We start from the raw sequence: 18208 nt of genomic DNA, 5'->3' as shown, positions 1-18208 counted from the left end.
GGTGATGTGAGAGCTATCGGGGGAGAGGGGGGAGGAATGTGGTATCCACTTTCTTGTATATTTGTATATATTTAATAATTTTTCCTATTTATCATTACTGTTTCATTAAAGTTGTGTAGTTTAGTTTCCAACCCATCAGTCTCTCTCCCTTATTCTCTCTCCTTTCTTTATCAGGGAGAAGAGAGAGATTAATAGAGAGAATCTGTCACTCGGTTTCATTGCCAGGCCAGTGTTAAACCCTGACACCTGACACAGCACCATCATCACACCTGAAATATCCCAGCTGGAATCTGTTGCTGTATTCTTCTGTACCACAATATTTTGGGAGGGCTAGGTGGAGAGGAGTTGCTTTTGGGGCACTGAATTCCTATTTTACTGTCTTGTACTCAGAGCAAGTCTAGGTATTCAAGTTACTTTGATGGGTGATGGAAAGCCAGCTCAGTTCCAAGGATGCTTCACTGGCAGAGCCCTGCAAGGGAGCAGGCAGCAGTGTGCTGGGCACAGGCAAGTCTCAGCTTGGCTTTAAAGGGGATTCTGGTTCTCATATCAACGTGCCAAGGACATGCAGTGCAGTGCCCAGGCTGAAGAAAAGATGTGGTTACTGTGCTAGTGACTGTAGACAACCCCCTGCCCTTCCTGTTGTCTCCCAAGCATGGTCCTATCAGCTCTAGGCAAGAGTCAAACAACTTCCAAACATCTTCCTCACCCCCTCAGCTTGAAATCAGTGCCAGCTTCCAAGGCAGGGACCACAACTTTGCCAGCAAGTCCTCCAACACCACGTGGAGTCTGCCAGTGCCAGATGATTCCCAAATGGGCTCCCTAACAGCTGAGCCTCCCAGTGCCAGATGGATTCCCCAAGAGGGAAGCAGTCGCACAGTCAGAGGAGACTAAGAAGAGGGATTGTGAATCTGAGCACAAACTTCAGCAGAGGATTTTAACATTTTGGCAGCGGAGATGTCAAATGTCTTCCTTGCACCCTGGCTGGCAGTGCTCTGCTGCTGTCACCTCCAAAGGACACTGACACTGAATAGGATGTACTTTATTCTTTGCATACTCTTATTTCTTCCCTTTATGCATCTGAGAATCTGGGCTTTGAAACTAAAGGCACAAACCCACCATTATTTTCATCTTCATCTGCATTATTTTCATCTGCATTATTTTCATCTGCATTATTTTCATCTGCATTATTTTCATCTGCATTCCAGGTGGGAATAACTGAAGAAGAGAAACAAACTGTGCACACCTCGAGTCCTGTGTCCAGTTCTGGGCCCCTCAGCTCAGGAAGGAGATTGAGGTGCTGGAGCAGGTCCAGAGAAGAGCAAGGAGGCTGGGAAGGGATCCAGCCCAAGTCCTGTGAGGAAGGGCTGAGGGAGCTGGGGGTGTTGAGGCTGGAGAAGAGGAGGCTCAGGGGAGACCTCATCACTCTCTCCAACTCCCTGAAAGGAGGTTGGAGCCAGGGGGGGGTTGGGCTGAGGCAACTCTCAGCAAGACAAGAGGGCACAAGAGGTCTCAAGTTGTGCCAGGGGAGGTTTAGGTTGGACATTAGAAAGAATTTCTTTATGGAGAGGGTGATCAGACATTGGAATGGGCTGCCCAGGGAAGGGGTGGATTCTCCATCCCTGGAGATATTTCAAAAGAGCCTGGATGTGGCACTCAGTGCCATGGGCTGGGAACTGCAGCGGGAGTGGATCAAGGGTTGGACTTGATGATCTCTGAGGTCCCTTCCAACCCAGCCCATTCTATGATTCTGTGATTTCTTACTGGACCCACAGACACTGGTGCATCCTTCCCTGAGCTCAGCCAGCCAGGAGCTCCTGCTCCCTGTGTACAAGAGATAGAAAGGCACAAGAGAAAGGGAAGAGGCAGGATGGGATGGAATTGGGGGAGACTGGGAACGCTGTGCACCATAGACAAAAGAGTCAGAAAGGCTCCAGGAGCCATAAAATCCAATTTGACTTAATGAAACTGATAAATGTCAGCACACAGCTCTGTCAAAAAAGGGGAGATGAAGCGAGTCAGAGAAAGAGAAGCTGATTACTGTGCTTCAGCCAGGATTCACAAAACATGTTACTTCCTAATAACCCCAGCATTTGGTTTCACCTAGAAACCCAACACCAGCAATTATACCAGAGTCTCCTCTCTGTTCCCAAGATGAAACCATACTCTGAAAGCTGACTCAGTGTCCCCAAAGACTGAGCTGGCATGAGGAATATCAATCACATCACCACAGAAACATGAGGGTATTTTAAATATATTCATTGGTGCTGTGCTATCTCAGGAGCAGATAAGGACACATAATGGAAACACAATACAAATGCACACCTGTAAAGAACTCTTCTGTTTCCTCCACCAGTTGAAAACCTAATGCTGGCAGAAACCTTTTATCAGTAACCAAACATTCAATGTGGAAAAAAAAAAAATCTACTTTTTTTTTTAAAGCAACACTTCTACATTTCCCCTGACTTTGACTTACAGATTTTCCTTATTTCATCAAAAAAAGGGCCAATAAAAAAAAAATCTATGCACTGGATCTGTTTCAAGGAACTAGAACATACTGGTTTACATCTCACTATGTGTTAATAAGGGAGATAAAATAGGTCAAATAGGAGAAGAATTAAGGCAGCAAGACTAAGTAGCCTTCCTCAAATCATACAGAAAGCTCGTGGCTGTACTGGAAATCACCCTCATGAAGTCTGATTCCCCTTGCAATATTGTAAGAGATAATACAACCTCCAGTTCACTTGCCTAACTTAAATTTGTCACATTGAAAGAAAAAAAAAAATGGAAAAAAAAAAAGATTTGTTCTCTCCATTTACTTTAAGAAGTATTTTAGTACAAATGAAAGAATGACAAATGTCTCCAGTGCTGCCAATGCTTATAATTTCATTCTGAATTTGGTTCTTTGCAGTGTTTTTCTTAAACATGTAGTTTCTGGAGCCATATAATGACACAAAAATTACAGCAACAGAAATTGCTTAATAGTTACCCAGGATAGCAAACATCAACTGGAAAGCCTCAGAAACCAGATGGCTCATAAATATGTTTGGTTTAATTTGATGATTTTTAACCCTATCTTGTGATGTGAAACCTGAGCTTGGAGAGTTTAGGCAGGACAAAAATGGTGTTTGCTGTACATTTACATATTGCCAACTTCAGAAAAAACAGGTCACTTCTCACCAGCTTTATTTCTTGCTTCTTTGTTCTTTATCTCTTGCCTCTTTGGGAAACCAAGAGTACAAGGACATGCTTAACAGTATTCCTAAAAGGAGCTGATCATTTTTAGAAAACTCACAGAACTTCTGTGTATGTTGGAGCTTATAAACCTCTCCATGTATAAAAAAAATTAAGCTTTGGTCCAAAACTGTTTTACTATCTTTTAGATGATAAATGGAAACCAGAGATCTTCACCTCCAAACAGATCCCTAATTGTTCCACAGCACATCCTATGGCAAAAGTCTCTGCATGGTATGGGTAAAAGCTGAAAACAGATTATTTTGGCTGAAGGGCTAAGGAAATCTGAAGGTCACACACCAATCCTGTGTCTCTTGCTCCTCACTACTGTAGCATCAATGCAGAATACTGGTCTGAATTTTGTGTCCCCTAAAACTGTTAAAAGTTTTGGTAACTGGATGCCAAAAGTTAACAAGGTCCAAAAATAAGCAACTGTCATAAACAGAACTAGGTAGCTAAACCCAAGTTTAACAGGGTTGTAAGTATTTCCATAGTGGTATAGATCCATACCTGGGTTTGTCAGCTCACTGAAATCTACCTGGCAAAGTTCAAGTCCAGTACTTGCTTTCTTGAAAAATAAACAGATTTTTTTTTCTTGGCCCTTTTTTTGATGAAACAAGGGAAATCTGTAAGTCAAAGTCAAGGGAAATGTAAAGCAGACACCACAGAGCTACATAGCCTAAATAACCCTGCAGGTTATTTTCAGAATACCCTGATTTCAGTGACTTGGTGGCAAGATCCAGAACTCCCTCCTGAAGCTTAAGAATTCCCTAAAACACTTTTCCCCCCAACTCCCCACTTCTTGTCCTTGCCCAGCAATCACTGCCTCCTCAACAGCACCTACACAAGTTCTATAGGGTCACACTGCAACTGGATCATTGGAATGATTAACAAGAAGAAAAAAGCCAGCTTTTAACCTAGATAATTTCAAAGCATCCCTACAGTTTGAGAGAACACAGCTAAAAGGAGAGATTTAAGGTGGGGATGAACCCTGGAGAGCTGAGCTAAGCATTGCCTGAACACTGATTTTCTTTCTAGAGCCCTAAGAAATCCAGTAGAAGAATCAGCACTTCACCATTTGGAATTTACTTGACATAAGGCACCCTCCCCCATTCTCAGTGGAAGAATGTCCCTAACATTACTAATTAACTGCTGCTTCTCATCAGTCTTCCTAATTGCAGCCACAAAGGAGTTTCTCTCAGTAATGAAATAACTTCTCTAGCTTACTCTACATGTACCCTGCTAATTAAAAATTAAAAAGATTTACCAGAGCTGATAGGCTGTACAGACACATGCCACATGAAGTCCAAGTAAAATTGAAGTCTATATATTATATATTTAAAATATTATCACAATCAATCATGTGCATCCCCTGAGTACTTTATGGTTTTAGATAACTGCATCCACCAAGAAAAGTGAGGATGACAGCTTGTTTAAAGCTTTTTTTCCATATATTTTCAGCTCCTAATCGAAGTGAAAAATATATTCTACATCAGGAAAAAATCTATTTTGCTTATAATTAATTCACAAGGTTATTTTTTGCAAGTTTTACAGATTTCTTCTTACAGAAATTTTGCAGATTTCTCCTCAAGGATTGCTTGAGACTGACACACTAGTTGTCAAACTTTTCAAAGTTTAAATTCTCCTAAAACTGGATAGATCTTGAAGGGCCAGGAGGCATGCTGGACTTCAGGAAAGTTAAAAAAAAAAATCAGAAAAAATAAGGTGATACTAAGTGTTCTGCCATGACTTTGCTATAAGGGCTTACAAGATTGATGTAGTCCCATTCCTCATTAAAACCTAGGCTGAACTGTTAGCATGCAAGGGTTGAAGAAAGCTTCTTTCAGAGGTTTAAAATAAAATTTGGGCTCCTGTAGTGACTGCAAACACAAAAAAATTGCTCCTGTTGTGCATTCCATGCTTTAAAAGTCTTACTCATATAAAGAGATCTGAACTCCAGCACAATACACAACAAAATGCCACAGGAAAAACTTTAAAAAACTGCTAAAGACCAAGGAAATTTCAGTCATGCTTTTCTACAATTCTATTTGCTACAAAGTAGCAAATATGTGTTAATCACCCAGAGGTGAGTAGGAAAAATAAATTGCAGATACTTGGAAAAGTAAAACTGCAGCTAAACAACAGAAGCAGAAAATTAAAAAAGATATCTAAGGTATTAGAAGTGTGTAAGTCTAATAACCCGTGGTCCTTACATTAGCTAAAATATTAGTCAAGAACTGGGCTCTGCAAAACTGCCAGGTGATTAATTTTTGGTGGGGTTTTTTGTTTGTTTTTTTGTTTGTTTGTTTGTGTTTGTGGTGGTGGTGTTGTTTTTTTTGTTTGTTTTTGGTTTTTTGTTTGTTTGTTTGTTTTGTTTTTTTTGTTTGTTTGTTTGTTTGTTTTTGTTTTTTGATGTTTTTTTTTTTTTTGTTAATTCCAAACCACACTGGCTGGGTCCATGGTCACCACTGGAAAAGATTTGCTCCATTTTGCTCCCCAGCCCTGGCCACTTCTCACCTTCTGTATTTAACCCAACATTTTCCTCTTGCCTCCCCAAGACCAGGGCAGCAGAGCAGAGGTTGGGAGAGGCAGAGCTGCAATGGGAAGTGCCTGGAAACTCAGAATTCACCTTCAGGACCTAGAAAAAAGTCTTTTTTCACAATCACAGAGCCTCTCAGAGCAGCTCTGCATTGCTGGGTGGAATCAGGTGCTTGGGAGGGACCCAAGAGGACCCTTGGTTTGAGGTTCCTCCCATGCCAGCAGCCCCACTGGTGTGGGAAGCCAATGTTCCAGTGAACTGGGACTGTGAACCAGTAACCACTTGGGTTCAGCTCTCACTGAGGTTTTAATATGAGGGCTGTGGTTTGGTTGGTTCTGATTCGAGGCAGGCAAAATGTTCCATTTTGGGTTTCATTTGGCTCCTGGACAGCACAAAAACTCTTCCCCATGGCAATGCAGGAACACTTCTCACCTCTGGCACTTCATTCTCTGCACCAAAATACCATTACCAGGACTCCATGGCACTTCACAGAGTGGCTCTCAATCAATGACTTTATCATTCTTGTGTTTCTGATATATAAATATGCTATATACGTGCTATATATGATATATAAATATGCTATGTTTGATATATAAACATAGATGCAAGGGAGAGATGTGGGTGCTCTAACCCTAGAAATTTTGACTGCTTATTCCTTCAAACACAAGCTATGCTACAGACTGGGGGAAAAACAAGGAAACACAAAAAAAACCTAAGCAGGTAACTGAAATGCATGGATAAATGTATCATATTTAGTTGGGTTAATGGGTGGAAGACAAGATTGTGCAGAATTGCATCAATTTTCACGTTTTTTCCAGTCAGCTTTCTGTTAAGGAACACATACAGACAACCAACCTGAAATTCTCAAAAAAAAAAAAAAAAAAAAAAAAAGACAAAACCTGGCTTGTGGATCAACATTTTACTGGCATTCTAAGTTTGTTATTTCTTCAGTACACAGAGCAGAGCTGCATTTTCCAGGTAAGGAAGACTGGGAGGTGACTTCTGTTTCTTTTTATGTTATTTCTCTTTGTTCTCCTTACGTGGGCCCTGTTGTGCTGGTATCACAGACACTGGAAGATGTTGCAGTGTGGACCTACAGCACCTTGAAATAAACCCTGACAGACAACACACCTGAGGAAGGCAAAATGCTCCAGTGACCCCCAACCACTTGCTTGGGAGTCCTTTAGAGGTCTGGGAAGATCTGGATGCTACATTTATTCATCTGTAAAGGTCTCACAGCCTGAGCTGCCCTGTTGCACATCTGGCATGAACAAGAACCTGACATTCCCCAGGAATGGTCCCTCCGAGCCCTGATAGTGCTGAGCCAGGCACAATCTGAGCCCAGGGCTCTGCACGTCCCTCCTGGGCACACATCACCCAGCAATGTCATCTGTCACCCCCTCAACAAGACATCTCAGTTTTCCTGGTTCTCTCAGAGCACCTCTGTGAAAAATAAGGGTTTAAAATTGTACCTTATTGCTTTGTTGAGTGGATATTTCAATTTAATAACGTCTGCTTGGGCTGTTTGTTGAGGTATCCTGTTATATCCTGTTATTTTAAAGTGTATGTTTAAGCGTACTTACAAGGAAGAAAAATCAGAAAAACAGGAGGGGCCGACCGAAACAGGGAGCCCGCCAAACAGGGACGTCACGTGACCATTTCCCTCAGCAGCAGAACGAAGCCCGCAAAACATGAACCCATTTCCCTCAGCAACACAACGAAGCCCGCGAAGCAAGAACCAATGCTGGGGGAGCCCACGAAACGAAAACCAATGATAAACTGATAAGAGACTAAGGGGAAGGGGTTTACGAGAAGCATAAAAGGACTGGTTTTACCTCATCGAACTTGCGAGCCGATGGTGAAGCTGCGCTTCCCCGGCCGCCCAGCGCGCTGCAGCGCGCTGCTTTACTTATATCCCTCTCAATAAAAAGTTTGACTGTTGAAACATCGACTCAGCGTTTTTAACAACCTCTGTCAGCCCAGTTCCAAGTCACCTCCACTCCCCAGGTTTCCAGGCTGCTATCATCCTCCCTGCCACGGGTTCCATCCTTGGGGATAACAAGGTTCCATCCTGATGAGAACGAGCCTCAAAGCACCAGGTTTGTTACACACCAGGAGGGGAGAGAAGCAGGGGAGCAATTATAAATGGAATGGGAGAAAGAGGAATTGTAAGAGGAAGGACTGATGCTGAGAGGCAGGAAAAGAGTATAACCCTGATCCAATTAATTAACATAATTAATGTCATTATTTTCCTCCTCTGATTTAAGCATTCAATACAGAAAACATGCTTGCTTGCAAGAGTCTCACATAAAAGTCTCCAGATATAGAAGGGAAGATGCTGCTCAGCTCTAACTATTCCTACAGAGCTTCATCAATTTGCATTAACTAAGAACTCCCTGGATTCCTTCCTCTCCATTTATTTCTGTAAAGAGCTCACCTGCCTCTTCTCCCAGCAGCTGCTTTGTGCTTCTGCTTTTACTAAAGATTTGCAAAGAGTTCAGGTTATCTTTGTTTTCTTTATTTCTGAGGAATTCAATCTAATACCAAGCTACAAACAACAGCACTGTGGATTTGTGTAATAGTGAACAGGAGCCTGAGGAGAACCACGAGCATCCAGATACTCACAGGTGTGTGGTATTCAAGATAACTGAGCTTTAATATAGAATTTTCCAAGTTACTGGCTTTAATACAGGATTTTACCAAAAGAAAAAACAAAAAACAAACAAAAAACCCCCCCGACTGTTACAGGTCAACCTGAAAGTTTTTCAGAAGTTTTATAAAACTGCAAGGACCAGCACATTTCAGAGAGTATGGAACTATAACATTCCATGTCAAAATTAAATACTTGATACTAAATCATGTTATAAAGATTTTTGAAGAAAGATCTAAGTTTTTTTAACAAAAGGCATCTCTAAGCAAAAGTTTTAATAAAAAAAAAAAAAAAAATGAAAACATCTAAACTCAGCTGACTGGAGCAATAGTAATTAACTGGTGCACACACAAAAGAAATCTCCACACATACCAGCTAAAAACCCAGGCCATTTTGTAAAGCATTTTAGTGTCACCACATCAGTGTTTTAATGGAAATGAATTCAAGACGAAAATATCTCTCCATTCCAGTCACAGACATCACAGGTGCACTGTTGGGGGGGGGAAGGGAGAGCAAAGCTTTTTAAACTTTGCTGGAGTGAAGCATCCTTTCCTCCAGCTTTGATCCTAATGTACTGATCAGAAACTGTGTAACAGTGACAGAAAGATGGATTTCTGGATGGCTGATCACAAGACGTTGTCTTCAGCTCTAAAGTAACAATAAACACAGCTCACTCCCTGATTTCTTCCTCCTTCCTTCTTCCTCCTCCACCTTCATCCTCCCTCTTGATGAAGTTTACAAACCCCATGTGCTCCCTTACTGTGAGATTCCATGATTCTGTCCTATCCTTTTCTACTGTATCTCAGCTTTGTAGTGTCTGTAACTTAAAAAGAACTCCCTTTTGTTATTTCAAGGCATCCACCCAATATTGGGCTTTTAGTGACAGTCACAGTGCCTTGAATTGCACAAACTGGGCACAGTATCTGTGAACACACTGTCACTTGCACAGCAAAGGAGACCAGGAACCTAATTCCTAAGACAAATTTCAGGGAGCTCTTGGTGTTTTTCTGGTTGGAACAAACATGATGTGATCCTGTGATTTAAGTGAAAATACTGAAGCCACTGCTGTAGCTCTGTGGTACATTAATTGAGCAGAGAGAGGCACAACAAGAAGAAAATTAGAGAGCAGCTCTTCAGTCAAGAGGCAAAAGAGAACATAGGACCCCATCCCTTCTGCTCTTGGCATTCTTTCCTCTAGACAGACAAAGAAGGAAAGATTTGCCTACACAAGACAGAAGCACTGGCTTATTTTAAGTCAGTTTACAACAAAATGAAATACTCCTATATAGCATCTTCATGTGTGTACTGAGTAGACTTAACCCAGCTTATACTCCCACTGTAAAACAGACCAGCTCAATTCTGAGGCAGACAAGCCCTGGGAGAAGAAGAAAACATTCTGGGCTTCTGAAAACTGTTAGAAAACTGAAAAATGCAAGAAAGAAGTAGAATCCATGAATAGGGCACTGCCATGCTGATATAACATTCCACCAAAACAAAAAAAAACAACCAAGAAAAACACCAACCAAAAAAAAAAAAAAAAAAAACCAACCAAAAACAAACCACGAAAACCAAACCAACCAATAAAAAAAAAACCAACCAATAAAAAAAAAACCAACCAATAAAAAAAAACCAACCAATAAAAAACCAACCAATAAAAAACCCAACCAAAAAAAAACCCAACCAAAAAAAAACCCAACCAAAAAAAACCCAACCAAAAAAAACTCAACCAAAAAAAAAACCCAACCAAAAAAAAAACCCAACCAAAAAAAAAAAAACCCAACCAAAAAAAAAAAAACCCAACCAAAAAAAAAAAAACCCAACCAAAAAAAAAAAAACCCAACCAAAAAAAAAAAAACCCAACCAAAAAAAAAAAAACCCAACCAAAAAAAAAAAAACCCAACCAAAAAAAAAAAACCCAACCAAAAAAAAAAAACCCAACCAAAAAAAAAAAAACCCAACCAAAAAAAAAAAACCCAACCAAAAAAAAAAAACCCAACCAAAAAAAAAAAAACCCAACCAAAAAAACCCCAAACAAAACAACAAAACAACAAAACAACAAAACAACAAAACAACAAAACAACAAAACAACAAAACAACAAAACAACAAAACAACAAAACAACAAAACAACAAAACAACAAAACAACAAAACAACAAAACAACAAAACAACAAAACAACAAAACAACAAAACAACACCAACCAAAAAAAACCCAAAAGACCAACAAAAAAAGCCAACAAAAAAAGCCAACAAAAAAAGCCAACAAAAAAAGCCAACAAAAAAAGCCAACAAAAAAAGCCAACAAAAAAAGCCAACAAAAAAAGCCAACAAAAAAAGCCAACAAAAAAAGCCAACAAAAAAAGCCAACAAAAAAAGCCAACAAAAAAAGCCAACAAAAAAAGCCAACAAAAAAAGCCAACAAAAAAAGCCAACAAAAAAAGCCAACAAAAAAGCCAACAAAAAAAAGCCAACAAAAAAAAAGCCAACAAAAAAAAAGCCAACAAAAAAAAGCCAACAAAAAAAAGCCAACAAAAAAAAGCCAACAAAAAAAAAGCCAACAAAAAAAAAGCCAACAAAAAAAAGCCAACAAAAAAAAGCCAACAAAAAAAAAGCCAACAAAAAAAAGCCAACAAAAAACCCCAACCAAACAAAAAAACCCAAAAAACCACCCAAAACCAACAAAAAATACCCAACAAAAAAAAAATACCAACCAAAAAAAAACCAAACCAAGCAAAACCAACCAAGCAAACAAAAAATAACAAACCAAAGGCTGGCTGGTTTACTCCTAAACCTGCCATCAACCTCCCTATGTCTCTTTGCCTCAGAAAGTACTCAAAGAAACCCCAAACCATAACAATTCCTCAGGCTGAAATAAAACATAAGATGTGCTGTTCAGTCACAGCTCTACTCCAAGTATTAGAAAGGGCTGTAAAAACTTGCCAATATGCCTCTACTAATATTATCTCAAGAACTGTGGTTATTATACTCAATAGCTCAACTCTGAGCAGTGACAGAAACATGACTGCACTTTTGGAAAGGTGTTTGAGGTTTACTGGGGATGTGTTTTGGGCTGTAATTTTGCAGACAGCTTGCTCTCCACACCCAGAGTACAACATCCAGCCAAACACAACCCAGTTTTTCCTAGAGAAGAAGTCTGACCTCCACCCTTCACCAAGATCAAGTCATCAAAGCAATGCTGGTATTTGAAATAAAAAGCAAATTTTCTCACACATTCATCTGGTGACTGTTCTCACCTTTTTCTGAGCCATCTCCTGAGACCTTAAGTGTGCAACCTCAGCCTCTGAATGACTGTGAAGTTGCTTTGACTCTGAACAATGCACATTTTTGCACGGAGTTCTTTCCTGGTATTGTTGTTGTTGGTTTTGGAGTTCTTTTTCTGAGTTTTTTCTCTGCAACTTTCTGAGTTTTCTCAGAGAGTCTTAATTTTTGCACCAAAAGGAGTTTTGACCTCTTCCAGTGTTTTGGCGTGTGAAAAATTTTCAAATGGATGATAACTCTGACATTGTCCTTTTAGGATATAGTTCACTAGAAAGGTATATGGCAGCCAGTAAAACAAAATAGAGAAAAGTGGGCCTGTAAAATCCCTTATGACCAAGACCCTGGGCTTTCCAAATAAAGAAGGAAATGTAAAGCCACTCTGAGACCATGCTCCAGGAAAACTTCCCCAGTGGAAACACAAGTGGTTTTTAAAATAATTGACTGCAGAGTCTGGGATCTGGCCATAAAAACCCAGTGAGACAAACCCCTGTGTGAGGACTGTAACAGGAGCTACACAGTTAAATGCTCACAAATCCAACTCTCTCCCTGGGTGCCTGAGATTATTTTTGGCAGAAGATTGGACAGATTGTAAAATGTACATTTGTTTTCATTTAGCTCTTTACTTGCTTTCTCTGAAATACACCTTTTTTATCTCTATCCTAATACACTCATGCTTCAAAATTACATACTTGGAGATGAAGCAAATATGATTATTCCTTACACTAACCTTACTTGCACATTTTAAAATCACTACACCAAGAACATTGGGATGTCAGCAGCTCCTGGTGAGACCTCATGCCATGAGAACTGAGGCTGTGGGGACACAAAGCTCTGCTTGCATGGGGCACTTGCCCTTGGGACCTTTTGACCCTCCTCCCAATGGGAGTAACAGGTCAGGAAAAGCCTGAAATTAAAAAAAACTCTGTGCTATGCCTTGACATTCAATTATAATAGGACTAAATGATGAAACCTGCTTAAAAACTGATGTCCCAGCATGCCTTCATAGAAAAGAATGACCTATATGCAGGTTCAACATTTAGCCAGAAACAGAATTTCATTGCACTAGCAAGAGCAAACTGTAGCCCCAACAACCAGGTTGCCTTCCCTCCTTCCCTGCTGGGAAGTACTGGGACTTGTGAGAAACACAGAAGTGTCTCCTGATCCTTGTGTAAGTGTCAGGATGGTGGCCCTGTCTCTGCACTGAGGTACTAATTAATTCCCTCTCTCTGAGAAGTTCAGCATCTTCTGGTACAGGTTTTTCCTCAGTTTTTGTAACACGTTTGCTTGCAAAAAAAAAAAAAAAAAAAAAAAAAAAAAAAGTGTTCCACGTACACCTTCTCCTGCCATCATTCCTCGTGTGCATCCTGCTGCTTCCCAACTTTTAGTACTGCAGCTTCCCTCCTAGCATCTCCCTCCTTTTCTCCTGCTGTTATTTCATTCTCCTTGCTCTGTTTCAGAACCAAAGCTGACAACAAACAGAGCAGCAACAAAGATTCCTTTCCAAACTCAGTCTTTCTAGATGGGAGCTTGTAACTCCAGCTTTCATGCTCCTGTTATCTGCTCCCTTTACCTCTGGCTCTTATCTTTCTCCTTTGACAAAGCATCTTCTCCAAACTACACCTTTTTTTCTCTAAGCAACCTTTATTATTCCTGGAGCATCACTTTTTCCCATCTATCAAAACAGTCTCAGGGAAGGTAAGTCAGTAATCAGAGAAGTAAAATGGTCTTGTGCTGGGGCTGTTAATGAGCCCTTGCACAGTGACAGCATCCACTGCCAGCCCCAGTCAGCAACAGCCTTTCTAAAGCTACAGCTCAGTTATTCATTTCTCCGAAGAAAATTTACTTAGACACCATAATCTCCAAAATTTATCTTCGTTTATGTCACCCACTTTATGTACGTTTCATGCCAGTTCCCCCCCCCCCTCCTTTTTTTCTCTCCGCTGTTTTGAAAAGAATCCTGTCCAGGTTTTAGAGGTAAAAGGGAACAAGCAATGAAAGAAGTCTGAATCCCTGGACATGTTTGCACCGTAAGGAGATGGGAGGAAGAAAAATAAGTTACTTACTCAGCGTGGTGACCCACAGCACCAGCTGCGGGACGCGGTTCATGGTTCCGCGGGGTGCGGGCAGGTCCCAGCCGGGTGCGCGGCTGCGGAGGGGACGCTCCGGGCTCCTCCTGCGGGCTCTGCCGGAGCTCTGAGCCTGGGCTGGGGCTCCTGATGCCTTGGAGGAGAATTCCCACCTCCTGCTCAGGAAGGCTCGCGTGGGTCCTAGAGCCACCTCCCCTTCCTTTCCTCCTCCTCCTCCTCCTCCTCCCTCTTTGCATACCGCTCCTGCACGATCAGCAAATCCGTAAGGCAGCTACTTCAGACACACGAACACATCCATCTATAAATTTTTTAGGCGTTAGTATTCACTAGAAAAAGCTGAACTCAGCATCTTACCGAGTTGCTCCCCTTCTCAGTCTTCCCTTGCAGCTGCCTCAATGACACACACGCTGCCTGGACCCAACTCGGTTCGTTTTTAAGATGATAACGAGGATTCTCTCAGCCTGAAATTCCTTTCACTGTCTGCTCTGAAAGAGAAAACAGACCCACGTACACAGCCCACACCCCCACCTTCCTTCACTTCACTTCCAGCCACTTACTTTAAGCCAAACAGCTTCAGGTGGTCAGACATAAAACAGGGACCTAAAACACAGCCAGGAGTGGGTGCTCTGCTGGCAAACTCGGGCATTTGCTCTTTAATCACTTGTTGAATGCCTTTTTCTTCTGATCCATCAGCATTTCAACTACATTACTTCACTTCAGCTTCTCTGCATTGATTCCTGCACAGGGAGTTTGCTTTAAAACGTTTATTCATTTTCGAATCAGAATACATCCTTTCTGAATAAATTCTTCATGTGGATCCCCTTACTCTGGGTTAGAAGTGCTTTACTCCAAATTAGCATCAGCTATTGTGGCTGGGGGCTACAGTAATGTGATTGAAAACTGTTGTGAATTTAAAAGGTACCACCTGAATCTTCAGTAAAATACCATCCATGCTGTGGCACTGGGGACCTTTGAAGCTGCCATGAATTAAAGCCATGATAGATCTGGTGGGTCTGGCATTTTCAAGACAGAGGTCTGCATTTCATTTGTAGCTATGGTTTGCAGATTAGATTTAAAATTTGGTGGATTTATTTAACCTTCTGTGAATTTTCCACATTTATGAGACGTACTGCTTAAGGGTAGGATTTGCTTTGTACCATAACCATGGATCTGGATCTCCAAATTTGCTATTTGTTCAGTAAGGTGTTGCCATTTCTCAAGAGATTAACAGAGGTTCATTTCTGAAGACAACCTGGATGATGTGGAAGAAAACACAATTCTGAGGCTTTTCCTATGATCACATCAATTACAAAAGCATAGTAGCAAAAAAGACATTATTGGTTGCTTATTAATTAAGTTTATGTAAACTGTCCCCCAAGAAAAATAATAGGCTAAGAATAGTGTAAGTTTCTGCACAAGACAAAAAAAAAAAAAATAAATGAAAGGCTGCCAGCTTTCCATCTCTTCATAAATAACTTTCTTGGCTGAGGCTCTGGGACTTTAAAGCAGGTAATTCTTTACTCCAGTTGGTATAGGCAAAGTATAGGCACCTCAAGAATTGCTATACTGCCCTAAACCCTCCAATGAACTGAAATGTAAAAAATTTTTATCTGCATGGATAAAAAATCTGCAAGGAACTGGTAGGAGGAGCAGAGACATACAAAATAACACTGTTTCTGACAATACTCAGTTTTAAAGCTGTTCATATTTTTGATGCTTTTCAGTCGGTTTGGCCAAGAGAGATGAATTCTGAGGCTCTCTACAGAAATGCAAGGCATCCTATAAAAAATAAATACATGTATGCAATGCTTTTAAGCAGAGAGCAAAAAGCAGAAAAGGTGAGTAATCTCTGACCAGTTGGCTCATTTGAGACAGTTTTGAGGGTTTGAGCCCTGGCTCAGAAAACTAAACCCAGGTCTATTTGCAGGGTCTGTAGTTAACCCTTAGCAGGGTAATCCAGAGCTGTCAAGCAAAAAAAAAAGTCTTCAATCCTGACAGAAACTGATATTTTAGGGTATCAAAGGTTTTAAAGGACGGGACATGGAAAAGACAAATGTTACATGATTAAAAAGACAAGATCTGCCATGTGTGAAAACAACAGGAGGTAAAACCAGCATCTGGAAATAGGTGCCTGAACTAGAAGCAAATGCCACTCACCACCAGTTTGCAGGTGGGACAAGAGAATGCACAGCAAGAGACAAAACCCAACAACAAGAGAATGACAGCAGTGCCACTAATTCAGTAGAAGTCTCTGTAGAAGTCATCAGGAGCCATGGGCAATGCTGCATCATCAGAGAAAAACATCCTTTTAAACTGGGGACTGATGCACAAGCCAGAGCAGTGCCAGAATCTGGATACCAGCAATTGACAAAACCCAACTCAGGAACAATCTCCTGGAGCCCAGGAGAAGGAATCAGACCTGCTTATCCTATTCTTACTTTCTTCTGAGGGCACAACACAGAGGGCAGCACAGAACTTGAATTTAACCCTCTGACTTCTCATAGAATACTTTGGGTTGGAAGGGACCTTAAGGGTCATCTAATTCAAGCCCCCCTGGACTGGAATCTCCAAACCATTTAGAACAGGGTTGCACGAAAAGTTTAGACCATGCTACCAAGAAAAGTCCTTAAAACTGAAGGGAGATGAGATGGAAACACAAAGCAAGCAATGTTCCAGCAATGGGGGTCTAAGTCACTGCCAGAAAAAAAATGAAATAAATTAAAAAGTGGAGTTTTCATGTACATGTACAGCCAGGAGACAAAACTTTCAAACAGTGGAAGATATTCCCCAGAAATAAGAAGAAAGCACTGGTGGAGCTGATTGATGCCAAATGCATTTCTGCATTGGACACAAAGCAAAGGAGATGTTCACCTGGTTTCAACACCTTTATTGGGAGATGCTGTTCCCTTTTGGGCTGTGCCCTTCACAGAAAGATACAGCCCATTTCTGATAGTATATAAGCCATATGGAAGTCTTCATTGTGACATTTGGATCTAAGAAAAAAATGAGAATAATGCAGTTGGAGCCTTCATAAACCTCGCAGGGAAAACAGGCTTTATAGGGCTAAAGCTGAACAAATACCATGTAAATTCCTTATGATGGAAATAAAAGCCAATAGAGCAAGGTAAATGTGGCAAGATGGTAAATACTGACCACATTCAGATGAGGGAGTACAGACTCATTTGAAACTTTTAAAGTCTGTAAAGAAGCACGTGCTCAGTTAACCTGTTTTTTAGCATCCTGAAAGCCATTAACTGTCCAACAGACACAGAATTTAACCATTACCAAAAAAAATCTGGAAGTCTGAAGGCATTAACCAAAGCTGGCTCGGCCAGAGATACAATATTGAAGTGCAAAATTAACTTATCCTTGCATTGTTCTGCTGAGAATATTTGTAATTTTTTTCAAAGTTGTATAGTCAGCCTTGGAGAACACTCAGTTATCCATAAAAGAAATTGGGTGTTAGCATCCATAAAGAAAGAAAGCTGCCTTGGCTTTACTCCATAGCCATTAAAACTTCACTTTTTCATGCATGGAAGAACTGTGTGAGCTAAAACTGATCATAAAACTCTTTACAGCCAAAGGGACCTGGCAACTCTCAGCCTAACCTTTCCCACAAGCAAAAAAACTACAGAAATATTTTGCTTTCAAATGTCTGATTGCAATGTTGCATAAAAACTAAGCAATATCTGATGCTGGTTAGATGCCTGGTCTGTGGGCTACTTGACAAAAGAACTATGAAGCAAAAATATCCAAATTTTACATCTGTTACACGTGCAAGCTCTTTTTAAGAAGTGTCCATCTGGGGTCAGACAAAATGTGAACCTTGATGGCTGCAGACATTGCTGAGCACAACCCCCTGGAAAAAGTAATTTTAGCCACTGCCACAGGTAACACTTGTTGCTCCAAATGGTTCATGATAGCTAAGAGGATGGTTTTACCCTTTAAAATTGAATGAGGTAATAAAGGCTTAAATTAATTGTTAAATGTTACTTTGTTTAAATGTAAGTGAAAGGCTCCGACATCAGAGAAGAGAAGTGTTTGGAAAGGCATGTGCAGAATCATTCAGGGATTTAAAATCTAAAAGCAGGGGCAATATTTTACACCAGCCTCAGATAAGCAGCAAATTTCAGGAAATTGGTGTTTGGCTGCATAAGCCAGAAGGAGAGATGAAGATGTAGGTGGTATAAGGGGGGAAAAAAAAAAAGTAATCCCCCAGAGCAAAGTAGACATAGATTTGTCATGGCAGGTTGGGAGAAAATCAACTTATTTGTATCCCAGACTATCAAATTTGTTCCCTTATAGAGGAAAATATATCCAAGCAGCCATTTGTGCATGTCAGCACTACCCTAGGTGTGTTTTAGAGTACCTGTGTTACTGATGTCTGACAACAGAACACCTTTAAAAACAAGATTTAGCAGTTTG

General features: G+C 40.7%; 1 protein-coding gene across 1 annotated transcript in view; it reads right to left on the bottom strand.

The window, feature by feature from the left end:
• The window catches only part of LTK (leukocyte receptor tyrosine kinase), a 102391-nt gene extending 88447 nt beyond the window's left edge, over positions 1-13944 (bottom strand). The window contains exon 1 of the mRNA XM_071744706.1: positions 13760-13944. Coding sequence (XP_071600807.1) covers positions 13760-13802 — 43 coding nt within the window. The 5' untranslated portion in view covers positions 13803-13944. The remainder of the gene's footprint in view (positions 1-13759) is intronic.
• Between the last annotated feature and the right edge of the window lie 4264 nt (positions 13945-18208).

This window comes from Heliangelus exortis, chromosome 5 (assembly GCF_036169615.1).
Source record: "Heliangelus exortis chromosome 5, bHelExo1.hap1, whole genome shotgun sequence".
NCBI lineage: Eukaryota > Metazoa > Chordata > Aves > Apodiformes > Trochilidae > Heliangelus > Heliangelus exortis.
The sequence above is the reverse complement of the archived record's forward strand: the minus strand, read 5'-3'. Positions and strand labels throughout refer to the sequence as shown.